The 23,373-nt window shown below is 45.5% G+C and overlaps 1 protein-coding gene across 1 annotated transcript in view; it reads left to right on the top strand.

Annotated features, from left to right (window-relative positions):
- gcl (germ cell-less) overlaps positions 1–23,373 on the top strand; it is a 151,970-nt gene that overhangs the window by 35,880 nt on the left and 92,717 nt on the right. The window contains exons 5-6 of the mRNA XM_068344079.1: positions 10,916–11,067; positions 20,758–20,853. Coding sequence (XP_068200180.1) covers positions 10,916–11,067; positions 20,758–20,853 — 248 coding nt within the window. The remainder of the gene's footprint in view (positions 1–10,915; positions 11,068–20,757; positions 20,854–23,373) is intronic.

The following is a 23,373-nucleotide window of genomic DNA, read 5'->3' as shown; positions in this document are numbered from 1 at the left end:
AAATAAAAGAATATACAATTTAAAATGACCATGAACAAGAATTGGGGACATCTTAATAGGAAGAAAAGTTACCATAATTATCTTGGCAGGAATTAGTTTTGTACTTTCTTCTGAACAATTAGTAGATTTTTAAAATAAAGTGCATTTTCCTTGGTAGACAAAATATCAGAATTCTTTCATCATAATCCCATCTTACACCAACCTCTATTATGCTTAAATATAAAGTGATGCTATGTCGACAAGTGCATTATTAACAAGCTTCAATACAGTGAACCCTCGTTTATTGCGGTAGATAGGTTCCAGACGCGGCCGCGATAGGTGAAAATCCGCGAAGTAGTGACACCATATTTACCTATTTATTCAATATGTATATTCAGACTTTTAAAACCTTCCCTTGTACGTAGTACTGTTAACAAACTACCCTTTAATGTACAGAACACTTAATGCATGTATTACAGTACCCTAAACTAAAACAGGCACAAATATTAAAGGCGATTTTATATCATGCGTTTCCTAAACACGCTAAAAAGCAGGATAAAAAATGGCAACCAATGTTTTGTTTACATTTATCTCTGATCATAATGAAGAAACAAACTGGAGGTAGAGCTTTGCTTATTACCCAGACATATTTCCCATACTTTTCCCTTAGAACTACATCACATCTTCCTACTTTAGATATATATGTATATATATATATATATATATATATATATATATATATATATATATATATATATATATATGTATATATATATATATATATATATATATATATATATATATATATATATGTGTGTGTGTATATATATATGTATATATATTTATATGTATACACATATACATACTTACATACAGTGAACCCTCGTTTATCGCGGTAGATAGGTTCCAGTCGCGGCCGCGATAGGTGAAAATCCGCGAAGTAGTGACACCATATTTACCTATTTATTCAACATGTATATTCAGACTTTTAAAACCTTCCCTTGTATGTAGTACTGTTAACAAACTACCCTTTAATGTACAGAACACTTAATGCATGTACTACAGTACCCTAAACTAAAACAGGCACAAATATTAAAGGTGATTTTATATCATGCATTTCCTAAACACGCTAAAAAGCACGATAAAAAATGGCAACCAATGTTTTGTTTACATTTATCTATGATCATAATGAAGAAACAAACTGGAGGTAGAGCTTTGCTTATTACCCAGACATATTTCCCATACTTTTCCCTTAGAACTACATCACATCTTCCTACTTTAGATATATATATATATATATATATATATATATATATATATATATATATATATATATATATATATATATATATATATATATATATATATATGTATATATATATACTGTATATATATATATATATATATATATATATATATATATATATATATATATATATATATATACTGTATATGTGTGTGTGTGTGTGTATATATATATATATTTATATGTATACACATATACATACCTACATATATACATAAATACATGCATACATATATATATATATATATATATATATATATATATATATATATATATATATATTACTGTATATATATATGGGTTATGGAAAAAATCCGCGAAGTGGTGAATCCGCGATGGTCGAACCGCGAAGTAGCGAGGGTTCACTGTATATACATACATACATATATACATAAATACATGCATACATATATATATATATATATATATATATATATATATATATATATATTACTGTATATATATGGGTTATGGAAAAAATCCGCGAAGTGGTGAATCCGCGATGGTCGAACCGCGAAGTGGTGAATCCGCGATGGTCGAACCGCGAAGTAGCGAGGGTTCACTGTAACTGCATAGTGGAAATACTTCTTGTTTGTTTGTTTAAGAGAATGCAAATTAATGTATTAATTTTCTATTTGTCGTAGCTATCTTTTGCTCCATGCATCCAGTGGAAACCAGGGTCTTTAATAGAAAGAATCATGATAAACCCTTTCACAAGCCTTGATCTACAAGGTTTGCTGAATTAAGTCTTAGTCACTGTGTTAGAACAGTTATTCTATACCTTTGGACAGTAAGGGTAGGCTATAAACCTGGAGAAAATTTGTCTTAGGTCAGATTTTACAATATTCGTAAAGACCATCTGTATTCCATTTTGTAGTTGATGAAAAGTTTGAATTGCAGGTGGTTTACCTGAGTTAGGATAGTACTGTATCCTCTTAGTCAGGTAAGTGTTCAGGAAGTTAAAGGTCTGATATTATTGTAAGTTGCATTCATCTTAGCTTTATGTTGCTGATAGATGTTTTTAACGAGTATATCAACCTTTCTGAACATGAGTACTTACAGGTAGATGATAGTCTAGTTCTGTCGTTGTCTTTCTTTACTTACGATGACGACAAACCCCCAACTAGCATACAGACTGGAGGCAGATTCTTAGCATCTTCACTTGGCTGTGACAATTTTATTCATTTAAAATATCATGCCATGGGTTTGTAAAAATCATTCTTACACACTTATATGCAAATATTAGTGTGAAAAAAAATCTTACAAATAGGCACTATAGGTGTAACATGATTGATTGATTGATTTAAAGTTTTCAGGCATCCTGACAGTGTAACATGAGTTACATGTAACCTTAGTACCATTTTAGTTGGAGTTTGGATAATACAGTAACACAAAAATGCAAACTTATAATTCTGTTTGTTTAAATAATGCAGTCATGTTGATTGTAACATGTTTCAACAATTGAATGATAGAAAAATTAATCTATGATCAGGATAATTAAAAGTAAAAGGTAGTTCTTACTGTTGTAATTATTATTGGCTGCAAATCTTGTCATTTATAACCAGATAAGTAGGCATGCATAAAAGAGATTTGTTCCAACACGGAGTACTTACCTCGAACTACTTTCTTAGGAGTATCTGGGATCTCCTCCCAACAGACCAGAATTTTGTGTAATTTCCCCTATCTCCGTTTTCTATAGTGGGTACCTCTGGCGGATGAATACGCGCCATGAGGCGACCCGGGGTCAGAGAGCGTGCTCGGCCAGGTCTCGGTCGTCAGTAAGTTTCTGGTCGCGACGTGATTAACATCTCGCCGCGCTCTCTTCACCCAGTGCGACCCTTTGTGTCTCCACGTGGTCCCCGCGCGGTCCCCACATGTTTAATCCTAACCTTATCCACCTCTTTCCTTTGTGTCCCTGTGTCAATTGGTGCTTTAGTGTTTCATTATGGAGCATCCCCGTCGTTGCCCCGGGCCTATTGCCGGTAAATCTTGTAGTGCCTTTCTCTCCAAGCCGGAGATTGACCCCCACACCCTGTGTTCGTCATGTAGGGGCAGTGTTTGTTCCCCTACAGCCACGTGTCCAGAGTGCGAGTCTTGGAACGAGATCCAGTGGGTTCTCTAGGGCAAGAAAAAGAAGAAAGCAGCCAAGAGATTGCCTAAGAAGGCTAGCATCTCCTTGCCTTTAGCGTCACCTGATGCCTCGTCGGAGAGGGGTTCCCTACCGCCTTCCCCTACCCAGAGTAGGGGACAAGGTAAGTCCGTTGCGGGGAAGCGGCCCATTGCCCTTCCCCAAGAGTCTGATATGTCTGTTGGTGGGGATGTTGTGTCGGTTCAGGTATGTGGGGGGCCTGAGGGACGGGGCGGGAGTGTGTTCAGGAGACGAGGTCCTGGTGCCCGCAGGGCCCGTCTCTGCCGACGATCTGTTGTGGGGGAAGCCTGCTACGGCCTCTTCCCCCGCATCATGGGTATGTATTTCAGGTGCTTCAGCGACCGGGGGAGACGCCGAGAAAGATAAAGGATCGTCGAATTCGGAACCCGTCGCCTGGGCGCCACCCAGGACGCCCTTTAGGTCACCCATGAGACTGGAGGAAGAGTTTGACACCTGGTTCGCCCACAAGAAAGTTCCTCGGTCTCCCCCGGCGCCGTCGTCAATGCTCCCGCCCGTCTTTCTGCAGCCCTCTTCGCCAGCGGACCGGCACGAAGATCTCCCAGCAACTCTAGACGTATCAGTCGACTCAGCGGGTTCGCTTTCTTCCCCGTCATCGTTCTCCTCCTTCTCATCAGATTCGTTTTCCTCGGAGGATGAAGGTCCGAGGGACTCGAGGAGGAAATGGGAGAGGTCCCGCTCACGCCACGGCAGGAGACGATCCAAGACCTCTAGGAAGAAATACAAGAGGAGCCGCTCGTCCAAGGGTAAATGGGTGCGGGTCACGATCCCCCGGAGTCAACTCCTCAAGGCTACCTCCGCCCCGGGGACCTCTGGTTGGCTTCCTAGAGCCTCTTCGTCACCCACGCGGCACGGCTCCTCCAGCAGACCCGATCATCGTCAGAGGTTGACGCACCAGGTCACGGTAGACAAGCATAAGTCCGCGAATGCTCCGGCTCCGTCCGCCCAGCGGAAAGAGTCGCTCCTTCGGCCTGGCAGCTTTGTTCCAGCCTCCGGTACTTCGACGGCTTTCCCTGAGCAACAAAGCCAGCCAGTTGGTCCGGAGAAGCCCGCAGCTCCGCGGGAGGGAGTAGACCCATGACGGCTACTCCCGTTGTAGTGGTTTGCGGACTGTGGCCAGAGGTAGCACCCGAACTGCCTAGTGTCCGAATGCCGACCACAACCCGACGTTCACTACCCAACAAATATACAATGGTGGAATACCCAAAAAACCTAAGTAACAGGTCAAGAGAACGGAGCTCTGGGCACCACCCCTTGATTTATACTGGGAAAGGGGACCCAGCTTGAACCTTGTTATTTATCATACCTTTCCTTCTCTTGCCTTTGGCTTGCCGATTATAAGTAAAGGTATAAGAACATTAGGTGAAAGGGAATATTATAATTAATAAAGAAACACACTGTGGGAGGAAAGAATTATGATAAATTACTGTACTTAAGAGATCGTAAAAAACAGTGGCTGGGGAAAAGAAGCCGTGGTGGGAGGTTTCTGAAATGAAATGCTGTACTGTATACATAAAACACAAAATAATATTTATTTTTGAAACAACTGTTAAGGTTATGTTAGCATGGACCCATCAATCCAAATAGAAAATTAAAGGCAAAATCAGCATTCCTTTATGTCAAACTTCAGCATCCGGGTAATAATATAAACAAATTAACCAAACAAGATTTCCACAGGTGGGGCACTCATAAGTGTTCCTATACAGTACTAGTATAAAGAGAGGCACTCCTAACCGTGTACCTATTTGGGCAAGTACCAGTATGCCATTTCAATAGTTCCAGTTAACTATTAATGTTTATGACACTTAAACGTTTGACTGTCTCCACAAAAAGACGGTTTTAGGCCCCCTTACATTCACTTGGTTCTGGGGCAAACATTTAAAAAACTGTCCATCACTAAGTTCCTGTATGGAATCACCTTTTGTGATCTGGTGATGTGGAGTAACAATATCTTGATCCTTGTTGATGAAATCTTGGATTCGCAAGGTTTTCAACTGTCGAAGCTCTTTTTCAACTGAACTGAGAATACTGAAGAAGGGCCGTGCCTGATGTCAAAACTTCTCTAATGACGACAACATCTAGCTGAGCATTGAAAATTGAGTTCAGTTGCCTCTCTAAAAAAAAACCCTACAGAGAGTAGGGCGTGCTGCAAAAACAAATGTGATTAGACAACTGGTAGGACCAAAAAATATTACAATACCCCTTAAAAATATAAATAATGCTGCTATTCATGACTTTCTGTTTTAAAAATAAATGAATTTGTTGCTGGCAAAATATGTAAACCTATTTAAGAAAAATTGAAATCTTTACAGTGAATACAGTATATGGAAAATCATTATAGTACAGTGCTGGGGCAGAATATCAGACATTATGACAAAAGGGAATTGATAATGAGAGTTACTTTAAAACATATATAACCCAAGCTTGTTATATGTGGAAATGGTTTGTATTTTCCCCAACTATTATTAATTTTTTCCACACCGTCCCAGCGGAGCCGCCCGCTCAGCGGGTCGCCCCGCCATTGGCTCGGCAGGAGAAGAAGATTATACCTCTCCACGCGGATCCATCTGTCATCGACGAGGCTCTCCATGCGGAGGATCAAATAACGGAAGGCCTGGTAGAAGGAGGAGAGTGCTCTTTGGACGACGTCTCCTCCTACTGGAAAGTCTTGGCCCTCATCAGGCGCCACCATAGGCTGGATGAGCCTAAGCCCTCGGCAGAACAAGCCTGGCTCTCCAGGCTTAGCAGACTGGTAGACAACCCAGTTCAACAGAAGCCTTTCCTAGCCCTACCCTTGGCGAGGGACGTGAAGCTGGGTATGGACCACATAGACAGGTTCATAGCCAGCCAAGCGGACGCCCCCCGGAGCCAGGGTGCCTCCAAACTTCTCCAGGGACTTAAAACTCAAAAACGATTTTATGTCCCAGAGGGTCGTCGTGGAGGTCCCTGTACGGTCGAGCCAGCGATTGCTATTTTGAACCAGGGAGCGGCAGAAGACAGGGCATCCTCTGCTCCGGTGTGCTTTTCACCAGGGGAAACCTCCATGATGGAGGATATGGCCCTAGACCTGGTGTACGTTTCTTCGTGGTTGGACTGGTGGGGTTCCAGTCCTCTCATGACTTCTCCGTCCCCGAGAATCAGTCCTAAGGGAACTGATCGGTTCGGGAGGCAAAGCGCTGAAGTTTCTCTCCTACCAATCGCTCTCTCAAGCAGCCAACTGGGTCCTGCGGATGAGGGACACAGTGCTGAGCAAGTTGGTGAGGAGGTTACCCGAACGGGAAGCGAGGACATTGAGGAACTCCCCAGTTTGGGGTGAGACTGTGTTCCCCCTGAAGGCAGTCGAGGAGGTGATGGAGAGGGTCAGGAAGCTTAAAGAAGCGGGAGAGCCCAGACCCCTGCCTGCGAGACGGCCAGCTCACAGGAGACCCTTTTCAGACGCCCCTTACCCGTCCCATGTTTCGCCAGTCCAACCGAGGAGGGAGTCCCCGTCGGTGTCTTGGCACCAAGCCCCGCAGCCCTCCCGTAGGGGTAGTTCAGCCCCTCAGTCAAACTTTAGTCCCTCCTATTCCAACTCCAGGAGAGGGCGATCCAGCTGCACCTCTAGGAGGAGATAGGAAGAGAGGCCCCCTACTCCTGCCGAAGCCTCAGGTAGGGGGATGCCTCAAACACTCTTGGCAAGCTTGGTGGGACTACGGAGCGGATCCGTGGACCGTAGCAGTACTGAAGGAGGGGTACAGGTTACCCTTCCTAGCGGAACTGCCCCCTCTGATCCCGGACCAACAGGAGTGGTTGGTGCCCAAGGACCCCTTGAGAAGAACAGTATTGCAGGAGGAAGTGTCGGCCATGCCCGCCAAAGGGGCGTTAGAACCAGTCAGGAATCCCGGGCCGGGGTTCTACAGCAGACTCTTCCTGGTGGAGAAAGCGACAGGGGGTTGGAGGCCGGTCATAGATCTGTCAGCCCTCAACAAGTTTGTGGGCAAGACCGACTTCAAGATGGTCACCACGAAGTCGGTGTTGGCGGCCTTGAGGGAAGGGGACTTCGTGATATCCATAGACCTCAAGGACGCCTACTTTCAGATACCTGTTCACCCCTCCAGCAGGAAGTTCCTAAGGTTAAAGTGGGATACCCAAGCGTTCCAATTCAGAACCCTATGCTTCGGACTGTCGACAGCTCCTCAGGTCTTCACGAGGGTCTTCGCAACAGTCTCAGCCTGGGCACACGAGCAGGGTATCCACCTGATTCGTTACCTTGACGACTGGTTGTTGCTTTCAGCCTCAGAGGGAGCTTTAAGGGAGCAAGGCACGAAACTTCTACAGTTCTGCAGGGACTTGGGTATCACCATCAACCTGGAAAAGTCGCAGTTGACGCCCTCCACCAGGATGACCTACCTGGAGATGGTTCTAGACTCCCAGTTGGTGAGGGCCTTCCCCTCCTCGGAGAGGCTAGACAATCTGGATCAGATACTTCGATCCTTCCTAACGGACCAGCCCAGGAGAGCCAAGGACTGGCAGAGATTGGTGGGCCACCTTGTGTCGTTGGAGAAGTTGGTCCCCCAGGGGAGGCTCAAACTCAGGGGAGTTCAATGGAACCTGAAGGAGCTCTGGACCCCGGGGGACTCCCCGCACAAAATAGTCCCGGTATTCCCGGAGACAAACAAAGTCCTGAAGTGGTGGCACGACAGGACAATCACCCTCAAAGGAATGCCCTTCGCTATCGATCCTCCGGAGATGCTGCTGTTCACGGACGCATCGAAGGAGGGTTGGGGAGCCCACGTTCTCGACGAATCAGCAAAAGGGAAATGGTCCCTCGAGGAGAAGAGCCGGCACATGAACGTACTAGAGCTGACAGCCGTACAAAGGGCATTCCGAGAATTCGTCCATCTACTCCGGGGAAACACCGTGGCTCTGATGTGGGACAACGCCACGGTGGTGGCCTACGTGAAGAAGCAAGGAGGACTGAAGTCGAAGGAGCTGTGCAGTCTCACGACGCAATTCCTGGAATGGGCAGCGAAAGAACAGATCGAGGTTACAGCCAGGTTCATTCCAGGAAAGAAGAACGTTCTAGCCGACGGCCTCAGCAGGATGGGTCAAGTAGTAGGGTCGGAGTGGTCCCTACACCTGGGAGTGGCCCGGACGGTCATCCTGAAGTGGGGCTCGCCGGTGATGGACCTCATCGCCACGAGACTGAACGCACAGCTCCCCGTGTTTTGCTCTCCTGTGCCAGACCCAACAGCAGCGTTCGAGGACGCTTTTCAACACCCTTGGGACAATCTCGACGTTTATGCCTTCCCGCCCTTCGGGATGCTCAGACAAGTTCTCAACAGAGTGAGGTGGGCGAACAACCTATGGATGACTTTGGTAGCGGCCTGGTGGCCGGTTGAGAGAATGGTTCGCGGTCCTAAAGGAACTGGCGCGCCTCCCCCCTTGGCTCCTTCGACAGGCCAGACCTCCTCCGCAGCCACACTTCCAAAGGTTTCACGAAAACCCTCGGTCCCTCCGCCTACACGCGTTGAGGTTATCGAGCGCCTCCTGAGGAGGGAAGGATACTCGTCGAAGACCGCAACAAGGATGTCGGGTTACCTAAGACGGTCCTCGGTTGCGGTATACCAGGCGAACTGGGCCACCTTTACTAAATGGTGCTCCTCACAGAACATCAGGGCGTTGGAGGCCTCCATTCATGAGATAGCTGACTTCCTGGTCTATCTGAGAGATGACATGGGTACTGTACGTCTATTCCAGCCATCAAGGGAGTCCGGGCGGCGTTGAGCCAAGTCTTCCTCCTGAAAGGCATTGATCTAGGAGCGTATAGACAAATCTCGATGCTCATCAGGAGTTTCGAATAGTCGTGTTCCCCCCAGGCTTCTAGGGTGCCCCAGTGGGATGTGGCTAGAGTGCTGAAAGTTCTGTCGGAGCCGCCCTTCGAACCCCTCAAAGATATTCTGGACAAGGAGCTCACCTTCAAGACGGTCTTCCTGTTAGCCCTTGCGTCGGCGAAGAGAGTAAGTGAGCTCCATGAGCTGTCATACGAGGTCTCGCACTCGAAGGGTTGGCGGGAAGCAACTTTCAGATTCTTACCTAACTTTTTAGCCAAGACTCAGAACCCAGCTTACTGGGACCCTAGGTTTGAGGGGTTCTCAGTGCCAGCGATCCCGCGTTCGGACAACCCGAGGGACTTGTTACTGTGCCCAGTCAGAGCAGTGCGGAAGTACCTGGAGAGAACGTCCAGGCTTCGGCCTGGGATCAAGAGTCCTCGTCTCTTCAGGGCTAGTGAAGAAGCCAGTCTCCAAGAATACGGTCTCTTTCTGGTTACGGCAGGAAATTATGAGAGCTTACCACAGCTCCAGAGTCTCCCTTCCGGGAAAGCATAGACCCCATGATATTAGGGGCCTGAGTACTTCGTTGGCCTTCAAGAGGAATATGGCAGTGGGCCAGATCTTGAAGGCAGGCACTTGGTCCAGACTGTCCACCTTTACAGAAATCTTTGGACGGCTTCTCTCTTGGTCCTGTCATTTCTGCGCTCCAGAAGATTTAGAGGTGTAGCCCCGGGGAAGCCGTGAGCGGTAAGTCCAAGAGACACAGGTTCCTTCCTTACCTTTCCCCCTTATCACCTTTCCCCTCCATTACCTTTGATCCCTTCACCTACCATGGGGAACACGTTCAGTTGGATGCATACGTCTCCGAAGACTCTTACAGAGGTGAGTTACTTAGACACTAAGATAGTTTTTTTGCGTAGTTTTCCCTAGTTCTCATTTCTCTTTTAGGTTCAGTAGAACCTAGCCTCCTATCTAAGTTTGTTTTTCCCTGCTCCAGACGGTCTCTCGGTCTGGAAGGCCACTCCCACCTCCTAAAGTATAAGTCTCCTAAGAGAGTAGTTCGAGGTAAGTACTCCGTGTTGGAACAAATCACAAATTTTAAGTAATTTGTATTTTTCCTAACAGTACTTACCTTGAACTACTTTCGGGTTATGGCCCACCCATCCTGCCCCGAGTGCCTTACAGGACTTCTGAAACCTTATCTATCATAAACTTACTGACGACCGAGACCTGGCCGAGCACGCTCTCTGACCCCGGGTCGCCTCATGGCGCGTATTCATCCGCCAGAGGTACCCACTATAGAAAACGGAGATAGGGGAAACTACACAAAATTCTGGTCGGTTGGGAGGAGATCCCAGATACTCCTAAGAAAGTAGTTCGAGGTAAGTACTGTTAGGAAAAATACAAATTACTTAAAATTTGTGATTTTATTTTTAAGAAACGTCTAAATTAAATATTGAAGGCATTTAAAAAATCCTTAATTACTAAATGAAAAACTGTTTTATTTTCTCCATTATTTGTTTCATGTAATGTAGTGTGTTTGTAGAGGTACAGTATTTTTATGAACAAATGTATTAATGTGATTTTAATTTTTGGTAAAAAAAAAGTCGATAGTAACTATATTATTGGTTATTCATGATTTTTTTGCAGCCCTTCGACTTGCACTAGGCCAGTTCTACAAGGATGATATTTTGGTTGAAGCCGCCCAAGTTATACCATTGTTAGCTACTGCCCTGCTACTACAGATGGATCCTCTTATTGAACAGTGTACCAGCATTATGATGGAAACTATCAACTTGCAGGTACTGGGTAGAATTTTTCATGTACTCCTAGATTATAAAAGTGGTTCTGACAATTTTGACAAAGGAGAAACCGGTTTTTGGGGGAGGTGGTGTGTGGTCTCTTAGGACTTTCCTGTAAAAGACTGGAACAGGGAATCCAGTACGACATAAATACCAAAGAAATATTGTCTTCCCTGCACCAGGGCCAGTATATCAATGTGCAAAACATGGACTCACTGTGTATAAAGGAAACCCTTGATATAGTTCAAGGGCTATTGAACTCAGCATAGCACCTTTATTGATGAAATTGTCTGGCTATCGATGGTGCATCATAACCTAGAACCATCATTACAGCTGGAGACAATGCTACCGTAGTGAACAAACATATAAGTGTAGGACAAACATAAAAAAAGGACAATTCTTATATGCACCTGGATTTAAATTTTTTTATGCGTATTAGAATTAAAATATCATGGTAACCTCTGCTGTTTCATTATATTTGATTAGTTAAGTAGAGTATTGGTATTGCATTCCTCTCTTTTAATTATTAACCATTGCAAGGGCTTCTACCTAGTCTAAAACTAAGGTGAATTATGATATGCAATAAGATTCATGTACAGAAAATTGCCTTTTGACACAATTACCAGTGTTGAATAATGGCATTGTCAAATTAAAAGATTGAGTCTAGAAAATATAATCCAAATGGAAATAATTGTCTTTTTGGACCACAAAAATAATTTCTCTTTTTGTAAGTATATTTTGTTATTTGAAGTCAAAACTATCCATTTCTCTTATCATAATTGCTTGTTCGATAGTACTGTAGCACAAATTCAGAAAAACAATGAGGTTTTATTAACTAAAAGGTATAAGATTAATCTCTGCAGAATCGAGTTTTTGACATTCCCGTGGAATTATGGATCCTTCCCTTTCCAAAGGAATTGGTGGTGTACAAGATGCTTTCTTTGGTTTTTCCTCTGTTGAATATTACTACTTATATGTTCCACGTGTCTTATCTCAAAAAGTACGTTTCCATCTGAAGATGTTAAACAATAGGCAACTAAAGATGTAGTACTGTTACTCAAAATTGAAACCTCCGCTAAGGAAGCTATAAAACATCCTGCGTTTATTTATTTATTTATCTGTTTGTGTGTTAGCAGGATTGTTAAAACTTTTTGGCAGATTTTCACCAGATTTCAACAATTGATAAGTATTATGCTCTGGAGGAATCCATTAAATCAGGAATGTAATTCTGGTTACTATTGTCATTATTATACATCAGATTCATTTATGGTCAACATCTGAAAAAAGGGAAAGCTTGGTCCATAGACTTGGGTAATTTGTTGACAATCTTCATTGGCAGAGGTCTAAAATCTTTATTATTATTATTATTACTAGCTAATTATAACCCTAGTTAATAAAGCAGTATGCTATAAGCCCAAGGACTCCAATTAGGAAGTATAGCCCAGTAAGGAAAAGAAATACATTGTATATGAAAAGTAATGAATAAAGAATATAAAATATCGTAAGATCGGTAACAATGTTAAAATAGATTTGTTCCAACACAGAATACTTACCTCGAACTACTTTCTTAGGAGTATCTGGGATCTCCTCCCAACCGACCAGAGTTTTGTGTAGTTTACCCTATACAGTAGTCCCGTTTTCTATGAGGGGTAACCTCAGGTGGAGTGGAACATGCCCTGAGGCTACCCCCCAGGTCAGAGAGCATGCTTGCTCAGGTCTCGATCTCCAGTAAGTTCTCTGGTCGCGTCGTGATAACATCTCGACGCTCTCTCCTTACCCAGTGCGACCCTGTGTCCCCGACCCCCCTTTTGTGTCTTTCGCGGTCCCCACGTGGACCCATTATTATTATTATTATTATTACTATCCTAGCTACGGCCCTTTTTGGAAAAGCAAGATGCTTTAAGCCCAGGGGCTCCAATAAGGAAAAATAGCCCAGTGAGGAAATGAAATAAGGAAATAAATAGCTGAAGAGAACAAATTAACAATAAATCGTCCTTCCTACCCTTATCCTCTGTGTTCGTCGTGTAGGGGCAGCTTATGTTTTCCTACAGCCACGTGTCCGGAGTGCGAGTCCTGGAACGTGGTGCAGCGGGTGCGCTTCGGCACCAAGAAGAAGAATGCGTCCAAGAGGTCTCTTAGGAAGACGAGCCTCTCCTCGCCGCTTACTTCTCCCGATGCCTCGTCGGATGGAGCTTCTTTATACAGCCATCCTCCCCTACCCAGAGTAGGGGACGAGGTAAGTCAGTTGTGGGGAAGTGGCCATTGCTTTTCCCCAGGAGTCGGAGTGGGTGCGGTATAGCACCAAGAAGAAGTAGGCGACGAAGAGGTCGCCTAGAAGACTAGCGCCCCTTCCCCCCTTGCTTCGCCGGGCGTCTCGTCTGACAGAGCTTCTCTACCACCCTCCCCTACCCAGAGTAGGGGACAAGGTAAGTCCGTTGTGGGGAAGAGGGCCGCAGCCCTTCCCCAAGAGTCTGATCTTCAGGATAGTGGGGTTGTGGCGTCGTTCCAGACGAGTGAGGGGCTTGAGGGAGGGGCGGGAGTGTGTTGGGAGACGGAGTCCTGGTGCAAGCAGGCCACGTCTCCTCTGATGACCCCATGTGGGGGAAAAAGGGCCCTAATTCTTCTCCAGCCTCTTTGGCGTGTTTTTCAGTCACTTCTGCAGCCGAGGACGTCGTCGAGAAGGAGCCTCCCAGGACGGGGCGCTGAGGAAGCTCAGCAGCGGCACCCGACGGAGGGATTCATCATGGCAGGTTCCAGTCGACAGGCGTAAGTCCGCGAAGGGTCCAGCTCCATCCGCACAGCGGAGAGAGTCGCCCCTTCGGTCTGGCAGTCGAGTCCTGACCTCCAAAGGCCACCTAGCTCGGCACGAGTGCATTGGACCCAGGATGGAGGCCCCCGTTCCGACGGTGATGCCCGCCCTTCAACGTGAACCCCGGCAACCCAACAGCAGGCTCTGGCAGACCGGCATAAGTCCTCCAAAGGCCACCTAGCTCGGCACGAGCGCAGTGGACCCAGGACGGAGGCCCCCCGTTCCGACGGTGATGCCCGCCCTTCGACATGAACCCCGGCAACCCTACAGCAGGCTTAGGCAGACCGGCATAAGTCCACGAGGGTTCCGACTCCTTACGCCCAGCGGAGAGTCGCCCCTTCGGTCTGGCAGCCGTGTCCCAGCCTCCAAGACTTCGACAGCCAGGTCTCGGTCGACAGGCATAAGCCCGCGAAGGTTCCGACTTCTCCCGCCCAGCGGAGAGAGTCGCCCCTTCGGACTGGCAGCCTTGTCCCGGCCTCCGGTCATTCGCTGGCCAGCCCTGAATGAAGGAACTAACCAGCCAGCACGGGGAAGCCCGTGGCTCCATGGATATCCGCAGGAGCTCCATCCTTCCAGCGGAGGTAGCCGCTGGATCGACCCGGCAGCATGGCATCCATACCCGGTACCATGACTGCTCCATTCAGGCTTCGAGGTCAACCGCTGGTATGCCAGGGTACTCACACCCCACGGATTCCCCGGGAGGGGGGTAGACCCATGACGGCTACCTCCGTCCCAGTGGCTTCATCCGTGATGGAGATAGCCGCTCCATCGTCCTGGCCAGCCCCATCCAAGCATTGGAGGTGGCCACTGACACACCCATGATGGCTCCCTCCGCCCCGGCGGCTCCATCCGTGATGGCGCCAGCCGTGCCATCGTCCTGGTCAGCCCCATCCAAACATTGGAGGTGGCTGCTGACACACCCGTGACGGCTACTTCCGTCCCGGCGGCTCTATCCGTGATGGAGCCAGCCGTGCCATCGTCCTGGCCAGCTCCATCCAAGCATTGGAGGTGGCCGCTGACACACCCATGATGGCTACCTCCGTCCCTACGGCTCCATCCGTGATAGAGCCAGCCGTGCCATCGTCCTAGTCAGCCCCATCCAAGCATTGGAGGTGGCCGCTGACACTCCCATGACGGCTACCTCCGTCCCGGCGGCTCCATCCGTGATGGAGCCGACGGATGGAGCCAGCCGTGCCATCGTCCCGGCCAGCCCCGTCCAAGCATCGGAGGCGGCCGCTGACATGGCAGGGTACTTAAACCCCACGGATCTCCCCGGGAGGGGGTAGACCCATGACGGGTACCTCCGTCCCAGTGGCTTCATCCGTGATGGAGATAGCCGCTCCATCGTCCCGGCCAGCCCCATTCAAGCATTGGAGGTGGCCGCTGACACACCCATGACGGATACCTCCGTTCCGGCGGCTCCATCCGTGAGGGGGCCAGCCGTGCCATTGTCCCGGCCAGTCCCATCCAAGCATCAGAAGAGGCCCCTGATATGGCAGGGTACTTAAACCCCACGGATTTCCCCGGGAGGGGGTAGGCCCATGACGGCCCCATCCGTGACGAAGGCAGAGTGGTTTTTCCCCGAGCGGGTCGAACGGGGCTATTGCCTCTCCAGTGCCTGCCTCAGTGGCCGCTGGAGAGGGAGCCCCGCACCTTTGCCCAGTGCCTCTTCGGCTCCGTCCGCCCTTCGGATGTAGAAGTTCGCACACGTAATCTTTCCCTTGCCTTGCCCCCCGTAGGGGAGCTTCGACTCCTCAGTTAACCTTCAGACTCCAGGAGAGGGCGTTCAGGCCGCGGCTCTCGAAGGAGTTAGGAGGGGAGGCCCCCCTACTCCTGCTGGCGCCTCAGGTGGGGGGATGCCTCAAACGATATTGGCAAGCATGGCGGGACCACGGAGCGGATCCGGGGACCGTAGCAGTACTAAAGGAGGGGTACAAGCTTCCCTTCCTAGCGGACCTCCACCTCGGATCCCAGATCAACAGGGGGAGTGGTTGGCATCCAGAGACCCCTGGAGAGTAGCAATATTGCAGGAAGAAGGCTCGGCAATGCTGGCGAAAGGGGCAGTAGAACCAGTCGAAAACCGAGTCCAGGGTTCTACAACAGGCTCTTCCTGGTGGAGAAGGCGGCAGGGTTCTGGAGACCTTTCAGCCCTCAACAATTCGTGTACAACACCGGCTTCAAGATGGACACTCCGAAGTCGGTCCTAGCGACCTTGAAGGAGGAGGACTGCTGAAGTCCATAGGCCTCGAAGCCGTCTGCTTCCAGGTCCCTGTCCATCCCTCCAACAGTAGGTTCTTAAGGGAAAAATGGAGTACCAAAACATGGCAGTTCAAAACCCTATGCTTCAGACTGTCGGCAGTCCTCAGGGCTTCACGAAGGTCTTCGCAACAGTTTCAGGCTGGGCGTACGAACAGGACGTCCGCCAGATTTGGTACTTAGGTGACTGGTTGTTGCTTTCAGTCCCAGAGGAAGTACTGAGGGAGCAAGATGAGAAGCTCCTGCAGTTCTACAACGTCTTGAGTATCATCATCAACCTGGAGAAGTCCCGGCTGGTTTCCTCCACCAGGATGACCTACCTAGGGTTGGTTCTAGACTCCCGGATGGCGAGGTCCTTCCCCTCCGCGGAGAAACTGGACACCCTGAAACAGATACTCTGGCCCTGCCTGTCGGGCCAACCCAGGAGAGCCAAGGTCTGGCGGAGACTGATAGGACTCCCCGCACTAGATAGTCCTGGTGTCCCCGGAGACGAAGGAAGTCCTGGGGTGCTAGCAATCGGAACGAACACCCTTAAGGGAATGCCCTTTTCTGCCTACCCTCCGGAGATGCTCCTGTTCACTGACGTATCCAAGGAGAGCTGGGGTGCTCATCTTCTCGACAAAATGGCAAAAGGTAAATGGGAAGTCGAGGGGACGAACCTGCACATATACGTGCTGGACATGAGGATCGTACAAAGAGCGGGCCTAGAGATCGTCCATCTACCCCAGGGAAGCTCCGTGGATCCGGGGTGCGACAACGTCACGGTGGTGGCCTACGTGAAAGAGCAAGGAGTACTGAAGTCGAAGGAACGGTGCAATCTCACGATGGAGTTCCTAGAATGGGCTGAAGTGGAACAAATTCATTTTTCAGCCAGGTTCTCTCCGGGGACGACGACGGCCTCAACTGGAAGGGTCGAGTGGTAGGGCCCGAGTGGTCCCTACACCCAGAAGTGGTCAAAACCCTCTCCCTGAAGTGGGGCTCCCCGGTGTTCGACCTCTTCGCCACGAGACTAAACGCACAGCTCCCCGTGTTTTGTTTTCCTGTGCCAGATCCAGCAGCAACGTTCGAGGACGCCTTCCAATGAGACGGACGGCCAACCTGTGGGTGACTTTGGTAGCGCCCTGGTAGCCAGAGAGGGAGTGGTTCGCGGCTCTAAAGGAACTGGCATGCCTTACACCTGGGACACTTCCAGACAGACCAGACCTTCTCCGGCAGCCTCACTTCCAGAGGCTCCACGAAAACCCTTGGTCCCTCCTTCACGCGTGGAGGTTATCGAGCGTCTGCTGAAAAAGGAAGGATTTCCGTCGAGGACAGCATCAAGGATGACAGAGTACCTGAGGCGTTCGTCAGTCGAGGTGTACCAGGCGTAGTGGGCTACCTTTTCTAAGGGGTGCTCCTCGAAGAACATCAGGCTGTTAGGGGCCTCCATTCACGAGATAGCAGACTCCCTGGTCTATCTCAGGGACGAAGTGGGCATGTCCATCCCAAGTCTTCCTCCTGAAGGACATAGACCTGGGTGCCTCCAGGTAGATCTCGACGCTCTTCAAGAGCTTCGAGCAGTCGTTTTTCCCCTAAGCCGTTAGAGTGCCCCAGGGGGATGTGGCCAGGGTACTTGAAGTTGATTTTGGTACCTCCCTTCGAGCCTCTAAAAGACATTCTAGACAAGGAGCGCACCCTCAAGGCAGTCTTTCCTTTAGCTCTGGCATCAGCAAAGAGTAGGAGATTCCTGGCCTGTCGTACGAGATCTCACACTCGAAGGGCTGGCGAGATACTACTTTCAGATTCTTACCCTCCTTCGTAGCCAAGACTCAGGATCCAGTTGTTTGGGACCCCAAAATAGAATTGTTCCCAGTGCCAGCTATTCCTCGCTCGGACAACCCGAGGGACTTGCAGTATGGCAGTTATTAGAAAGGACAGCTAGACTTCATCCCGAGATAAAGAGTCTGTTCTTTTTCCTCGGGACTGGGAAGGAGCCAGTCTCCAAGAACTGGTGAGATAGCCATGTCGTCCTGATGGACCTGCCCTTCCTTTTAATAAAAAGGGCTATAGGACCCCTCCCTATAATACAGTATCTGTAGCACCTCGTATATCGCTACAAGGAATAAAGATGGCGCCGTCGGTGATGTCATGTACACACTCGAAGGGAGATGGGAGAGGTACCTTATTAACGGCTCTCCTTTCATTCTCGTTTTTCGTTGTCTTGCCACTTTGACCCCTCGAAGCGTTAATGCTGTCGGGGTGAAGATAGCTATGTGGCGTGTCAAGAATACGTCCTCTGATATTACGCGATATCCCATTAAGATTTATTTAGGGATATTCGCTCCAGGAGTTAGAATTCTGGATACCTTAAGGTAAAATTCTCTGGGAATATCACCGTTGTCAAATATACCTTAGGAAGCTACCCTAAAGGAACTTCCATCAGGACGACATGGCTATCTCACCCAAAAATAGATTTTTTGCTTCGCTCAAAATCCGTTTTATATTTCATCATATCATCATCTCCTACGCCTATTGAAGTAAAGGGCATCGGATAGTTTTTTCCAGTCGTCTCTATCTTGAGCATTTAATTCAATACTTCTCCATTCATCACCTCCTACTTCACACTTCATAGTCCTCTGTCATGTAGGCCTGGGTCTTCCAACTCTTCTAGTGCGTTGTGGAATCAACTTGAAAGCTTGGTGAACTAATGTCTCTTGGGGAGTGCAAAGAGCATGCCCAAACCATCTCCATCTATCCCTCACCATGATCTCATCCACCTATGGCACTTGAGTAATCTCACTTATAATTTCATTTCTAATCCTGTTCTGCCATTTAACTCTCAGTATTCTTCTGAGGTCTTTTTTCTCAAATCTACAAAATCTGATGGATATTGTTTCATTGTCATACCACGCCTCATGTACATACAGTAACGCTGATCTAAGTAAACTGATATATAGCCTGATTTTTATATGTAATTTCAAACTATTTGATTTCCAAATTTTATTTAACCTAGCCATTGTTTGATTTTCCTTTTTCTATCTTTCATCATCATCATCTCCTACGCCTATTGACCCAAAGGGCCTTGGTTACATTTTGCCAGTCGTTTCTATCTTGAGCTTTTAATAAAATACTTCACCATTCATCATCTTTACTTCACACTTCATAATCCTCAGCCATGTAGGTCTGGGTTTTCCAACTCTTCTGGTGCATTGTGGAGCCCAGCTGAACGTTTGGTGAACTAATTTCTCATGGGGAGTGTAAAGAGCCTGCCCAAACCATCTCCATCTACCCCTCATCGTGATCTCATCCACATATGGTACTCGACTCGAGTAATCTCTCATATAGTTTCATTTCTAATTCTGTCTTGCCATTTAACTCCCAATATCCTTCTGAGGGCTTTGTTCCTAAATCTACTAAATCTATTGGAGATTGTTTTATTGTCATACCATGACTCATGTCCATAGTAACACCGATTTCACTAAACTGATATATAGTCTGATTTTTTTATATGTAATTTCAAGCGATTTGATTTCCAAATTCTATTTAACCTAGCCATCGTCTGATTTGCTTTTTTCAGTCTCACTAAACTCTAATTCGAAAGACCCTGTATTGGATATCACAGTTCCTAAAAAATTGAATGATTCCACCTTTTTAATCATTTCTCCTTCCAATGTTATTTCATCTTTCATTGCATACTCTGTTCTCATCATCTTTGTCTTTCTTCTATTTATCTTCAGCTCAACCTCGTGTGATATTTCATGCATTCTGGTAAGCAAGCATTGCAAATCCTGTGGTGATCTTCTAACAAGGAAAGCAGCATCAGCATATTCTAGGTCTGCTAATTTCCTGTTACCAATTCAGTCTAACCCTTCTCTACCATCCCCAACTGTTCCATGCATTACAAAATCCATGAAGAGGATAAACAACATAGGTGACAACATATTCCCCTGGAGTACTCAACTGTTCTCAGGAAATTCATTTGATAGGACTCCATTAACATTTAACTTTACACTTACCATGCTCATGAACAGATTTAATAAAATTTACATATTCAAGAGGAACTCCATAATGACACAGGTGCACACTATCAAAGGCTTGTTCATAGTCCCAAATGCCATCAACAGTGGATTTCTATATTCTACACATTGCTGTACATGTCTTAAAACAAAAATTTGGTCAATACAACTTTTACCTTTTCTAAATCCTGCTTGTTAATCTCTTAGCTTTTCATCAATCTTTCTCTCTAGTCTCTTTTGAATGAGCATACTACAGTATATATTTTCATGACAACTGACATAAATGAGATGCCTCTGTAATTATTGCAATCAGTCAGATCTTTTTTTGCCATTTTCACCAACACTCCAAGCTGTGATGAATGGGAGATAGGTTACAGTTTTTATGCAAATGTCCAGATACAGTATCTTCATTTAGATTAGATATTCCAAATTGGTATTGTCTCAGTTGTAATTTTCCAGCTGGGAATTCTCCTAGAACCATAAGATTGATGTAAATTTAAGAAATATTGTATATTTTATGTCTGAATATTGCCTTAGCTACTATTTTTACAGGTATACTGAGATATCATTCATTAATCACATCAGGGGAAGTTAAAACTCCTAATTATTTGATTATTTATATTTTTTCAGACTGTGTTACAGTACCATGAAGCGTCGAGACGATACGGCGTAGTCGAGGTTGACAATGCATGTAAACAGTGGTTGTTACATAATCTTCTTACCCAGGTGAACTTTTCAATATGTGTCTTACTGTAATAATTATTTAGTGTCAATGTCAGTTCCATGCCATTGAATGGTGTTCAGTGTAAAATCTGGTTTGTTCCTCCATGAATGCAAACCCTCATCCTCTAACAGGAGTATTATTTCAGGTAAACTGGAAACTCTCCTGTTAAGATTTGTAACGAGGTGTCAGTAGTTACCGGTGGGTGGCGAGAAGCCCTATTCTCTGCCAGCCCTAGTGAGTAGCCACTTTGACTAAACCCTCCGATCAGTACGGACATAATCTTGGTATGAACAAACTTGGTTTTCATCTTTTTTATTTTTCATTTTGTTTGATTGTTGTAATGGGGAGCAACTTCTCCAGCTGCAATTAGGCATACCCTTACCTCATCCAGTGATGAATCTTTTAAGACTTCCCATTGCAGAGGACGATGAGACCTGCAAGCACGTGTTCATCTGTTTAAGCAGGCTCTACTATTCACTACTCTCCAATTAGCACTCACTCATCCGACTATGACTACTCGCCTGTTAGTGCTTAATCATTCGTTAATGCACCTTCTCTTTTATGAAATGTAGGAAATGGTTAATAAAAGAAACTTACACAAAAAACTTAGGTTTATTCACAAAATTATTTACAAAGTAAAAGGTTTCAGCTTCTTTTACAGTGCTTTCAATGATAAATGAAATCAATTAAGTATATCAATTGATAGAGGGAATAGGCAGGAAAGTAGAGGAAAATACTTAATGGAATGTTGTAGAGTTTTCTGCAGCTGCTGAGATGATACAGGTATGGAGACTTTAGGCTTGAGAATGTCATAGAAGGGCAGCTGAATTTCAAGAGAAGCTGTCTCAATGACTTCGGATTCAAAGACATCATAAAAGGGGTGGCTTTAAAATAGGGCAGCAAGTGTTTTCTCCCAGAGTCAGAATGCTGCTACTTGTTCAGGGTCCATTCTTGATGGACTAGCAACCATTAAGGCACAAGGAGCCTTGTTTAGATCTGTGTATGAGCTCTAGGAAAATACCTGGATGAATTTAAATAAGTCATGATTAATAAATTCATTACATTCCCCAAATGTTACTGACCAAAGAACAGAAAGGGATATTTCATCAACCTGCCTCTAGAATTCAAATCCCATCATTGATTCTGCTTGTAACACATTGAAGTTATATGAGTTTGCAAGGTGAAAACAAGGCAAAATTTAGATAAGACCCTGTATAGGGTTGAAAATTACCTTAATCAAGATATCAGATACAGTAATAGTAAAGGATAAAAAGATATAATTTACATTTGAATATGTCTTGTAAATGAATCAAAGTAAACCATCACCAAAAATCAGCCTAAAAGCTATCTGGTAATTAAAACCTATAGATAAATAAACAAATGCAAAGGAGATGGATATACAATGTTTCACTATATGGCTGAGAATATCCATTATGCACATACTGTACAATAGAACATAAAATACTTGGTATGTCCATAAAAGAAATTAAATTATAATGCAATGCAGTTCATTATTAATTCTATGGATGATAATTCTCAAATTAGAAATTAAAAAAACCTTAAAATTCTGTATACCAAATATACCCTGTAAGAAAGGAGGTGCAACTTTCTAAATAGTACTGTAGCTCAACCAAAAACAAAAAGTTAACATAGATAAGGAAATTTTTAGAGAAAACAAAATGTTTATGATATTCAGTATTCAAGAATGCAAAAGATCAGACTGTATCTTCAGTGCATGAGCAAATGTTTAAGACTGAATTGACTGCATAGCAAGTGATTCTCTATGTGATGGATGCTATAATATTGGAATTTAGGAATGCAAAGATTGGTCAAATTTATGAAAAATCTTATTCAAATTTGACAATGGGCTAATTTGATGACTGTCAGATATTAACTTTCAAATAGGGTATTAGTTTGATAGCCTTCATTTTTCCCCAGCAGTTAAAGTGAAGAACAGAGAAGGAATCTATAAAAACAAGGCACAACAAAAATAAATATAAAAGTGTCTACTCAGAACTGACAGGTCTCTAAAAGTCTTTCAACATTCTGTATACAGTATAACAATCTTTTTTTTTTTTCAAAAAAAAATTTGTTTATGTCAAGCACAATCCAACAATGGTAATCAAGTCTACCTAACATTCATAAAAAAAAGAGAAAACTTTTCAAAAGTGGTATCTGGAGAATAAGTTTTTCAAGTAGCACATTGTTCCTCTTTCTAATCAGCAATGTAACGATCAAATATCAAATGGGGTGATACAGTATAGTTACAGTACTTATCATTGCTGACTTGAAAAAACAGTATATCCTTGTTTATTATTAGCAGACTTTCAGTTTTTTTTTTTTATAAAAGAAAACATTAATAATCATGTTTCTCAAAGAATCATTACTAAATTGGAAATTGAGCAGTAATTGGTTAAAATTCTTAAAATTAATATTTGTTCCACAATTCAACTACAAAGCCTGCATTGCAATGCTAAGTCATAGATTGGTTCAACAAAGTATGGAAGCTATCACATACTATT

Source organism: Palaemon carinicauda, chromosome 20, assembly GCF_036898095.1.
Source record: "Palaemon carinicauda isolate YSFRI2023 chromosome 20, ASM3689809v2, whole genome shotgun sequence".
Classification (NCBI taxonomy): domain Eukaryota; kingdom Metazoa; phylum Arthropoda; class Malacostraca; order Decapoda; family Palaemonidae; genus Palaemon; species Palaemon carinicauda.
This window is presented reverse-complemented; position numbering and strand designations above follow the sequence as displayed.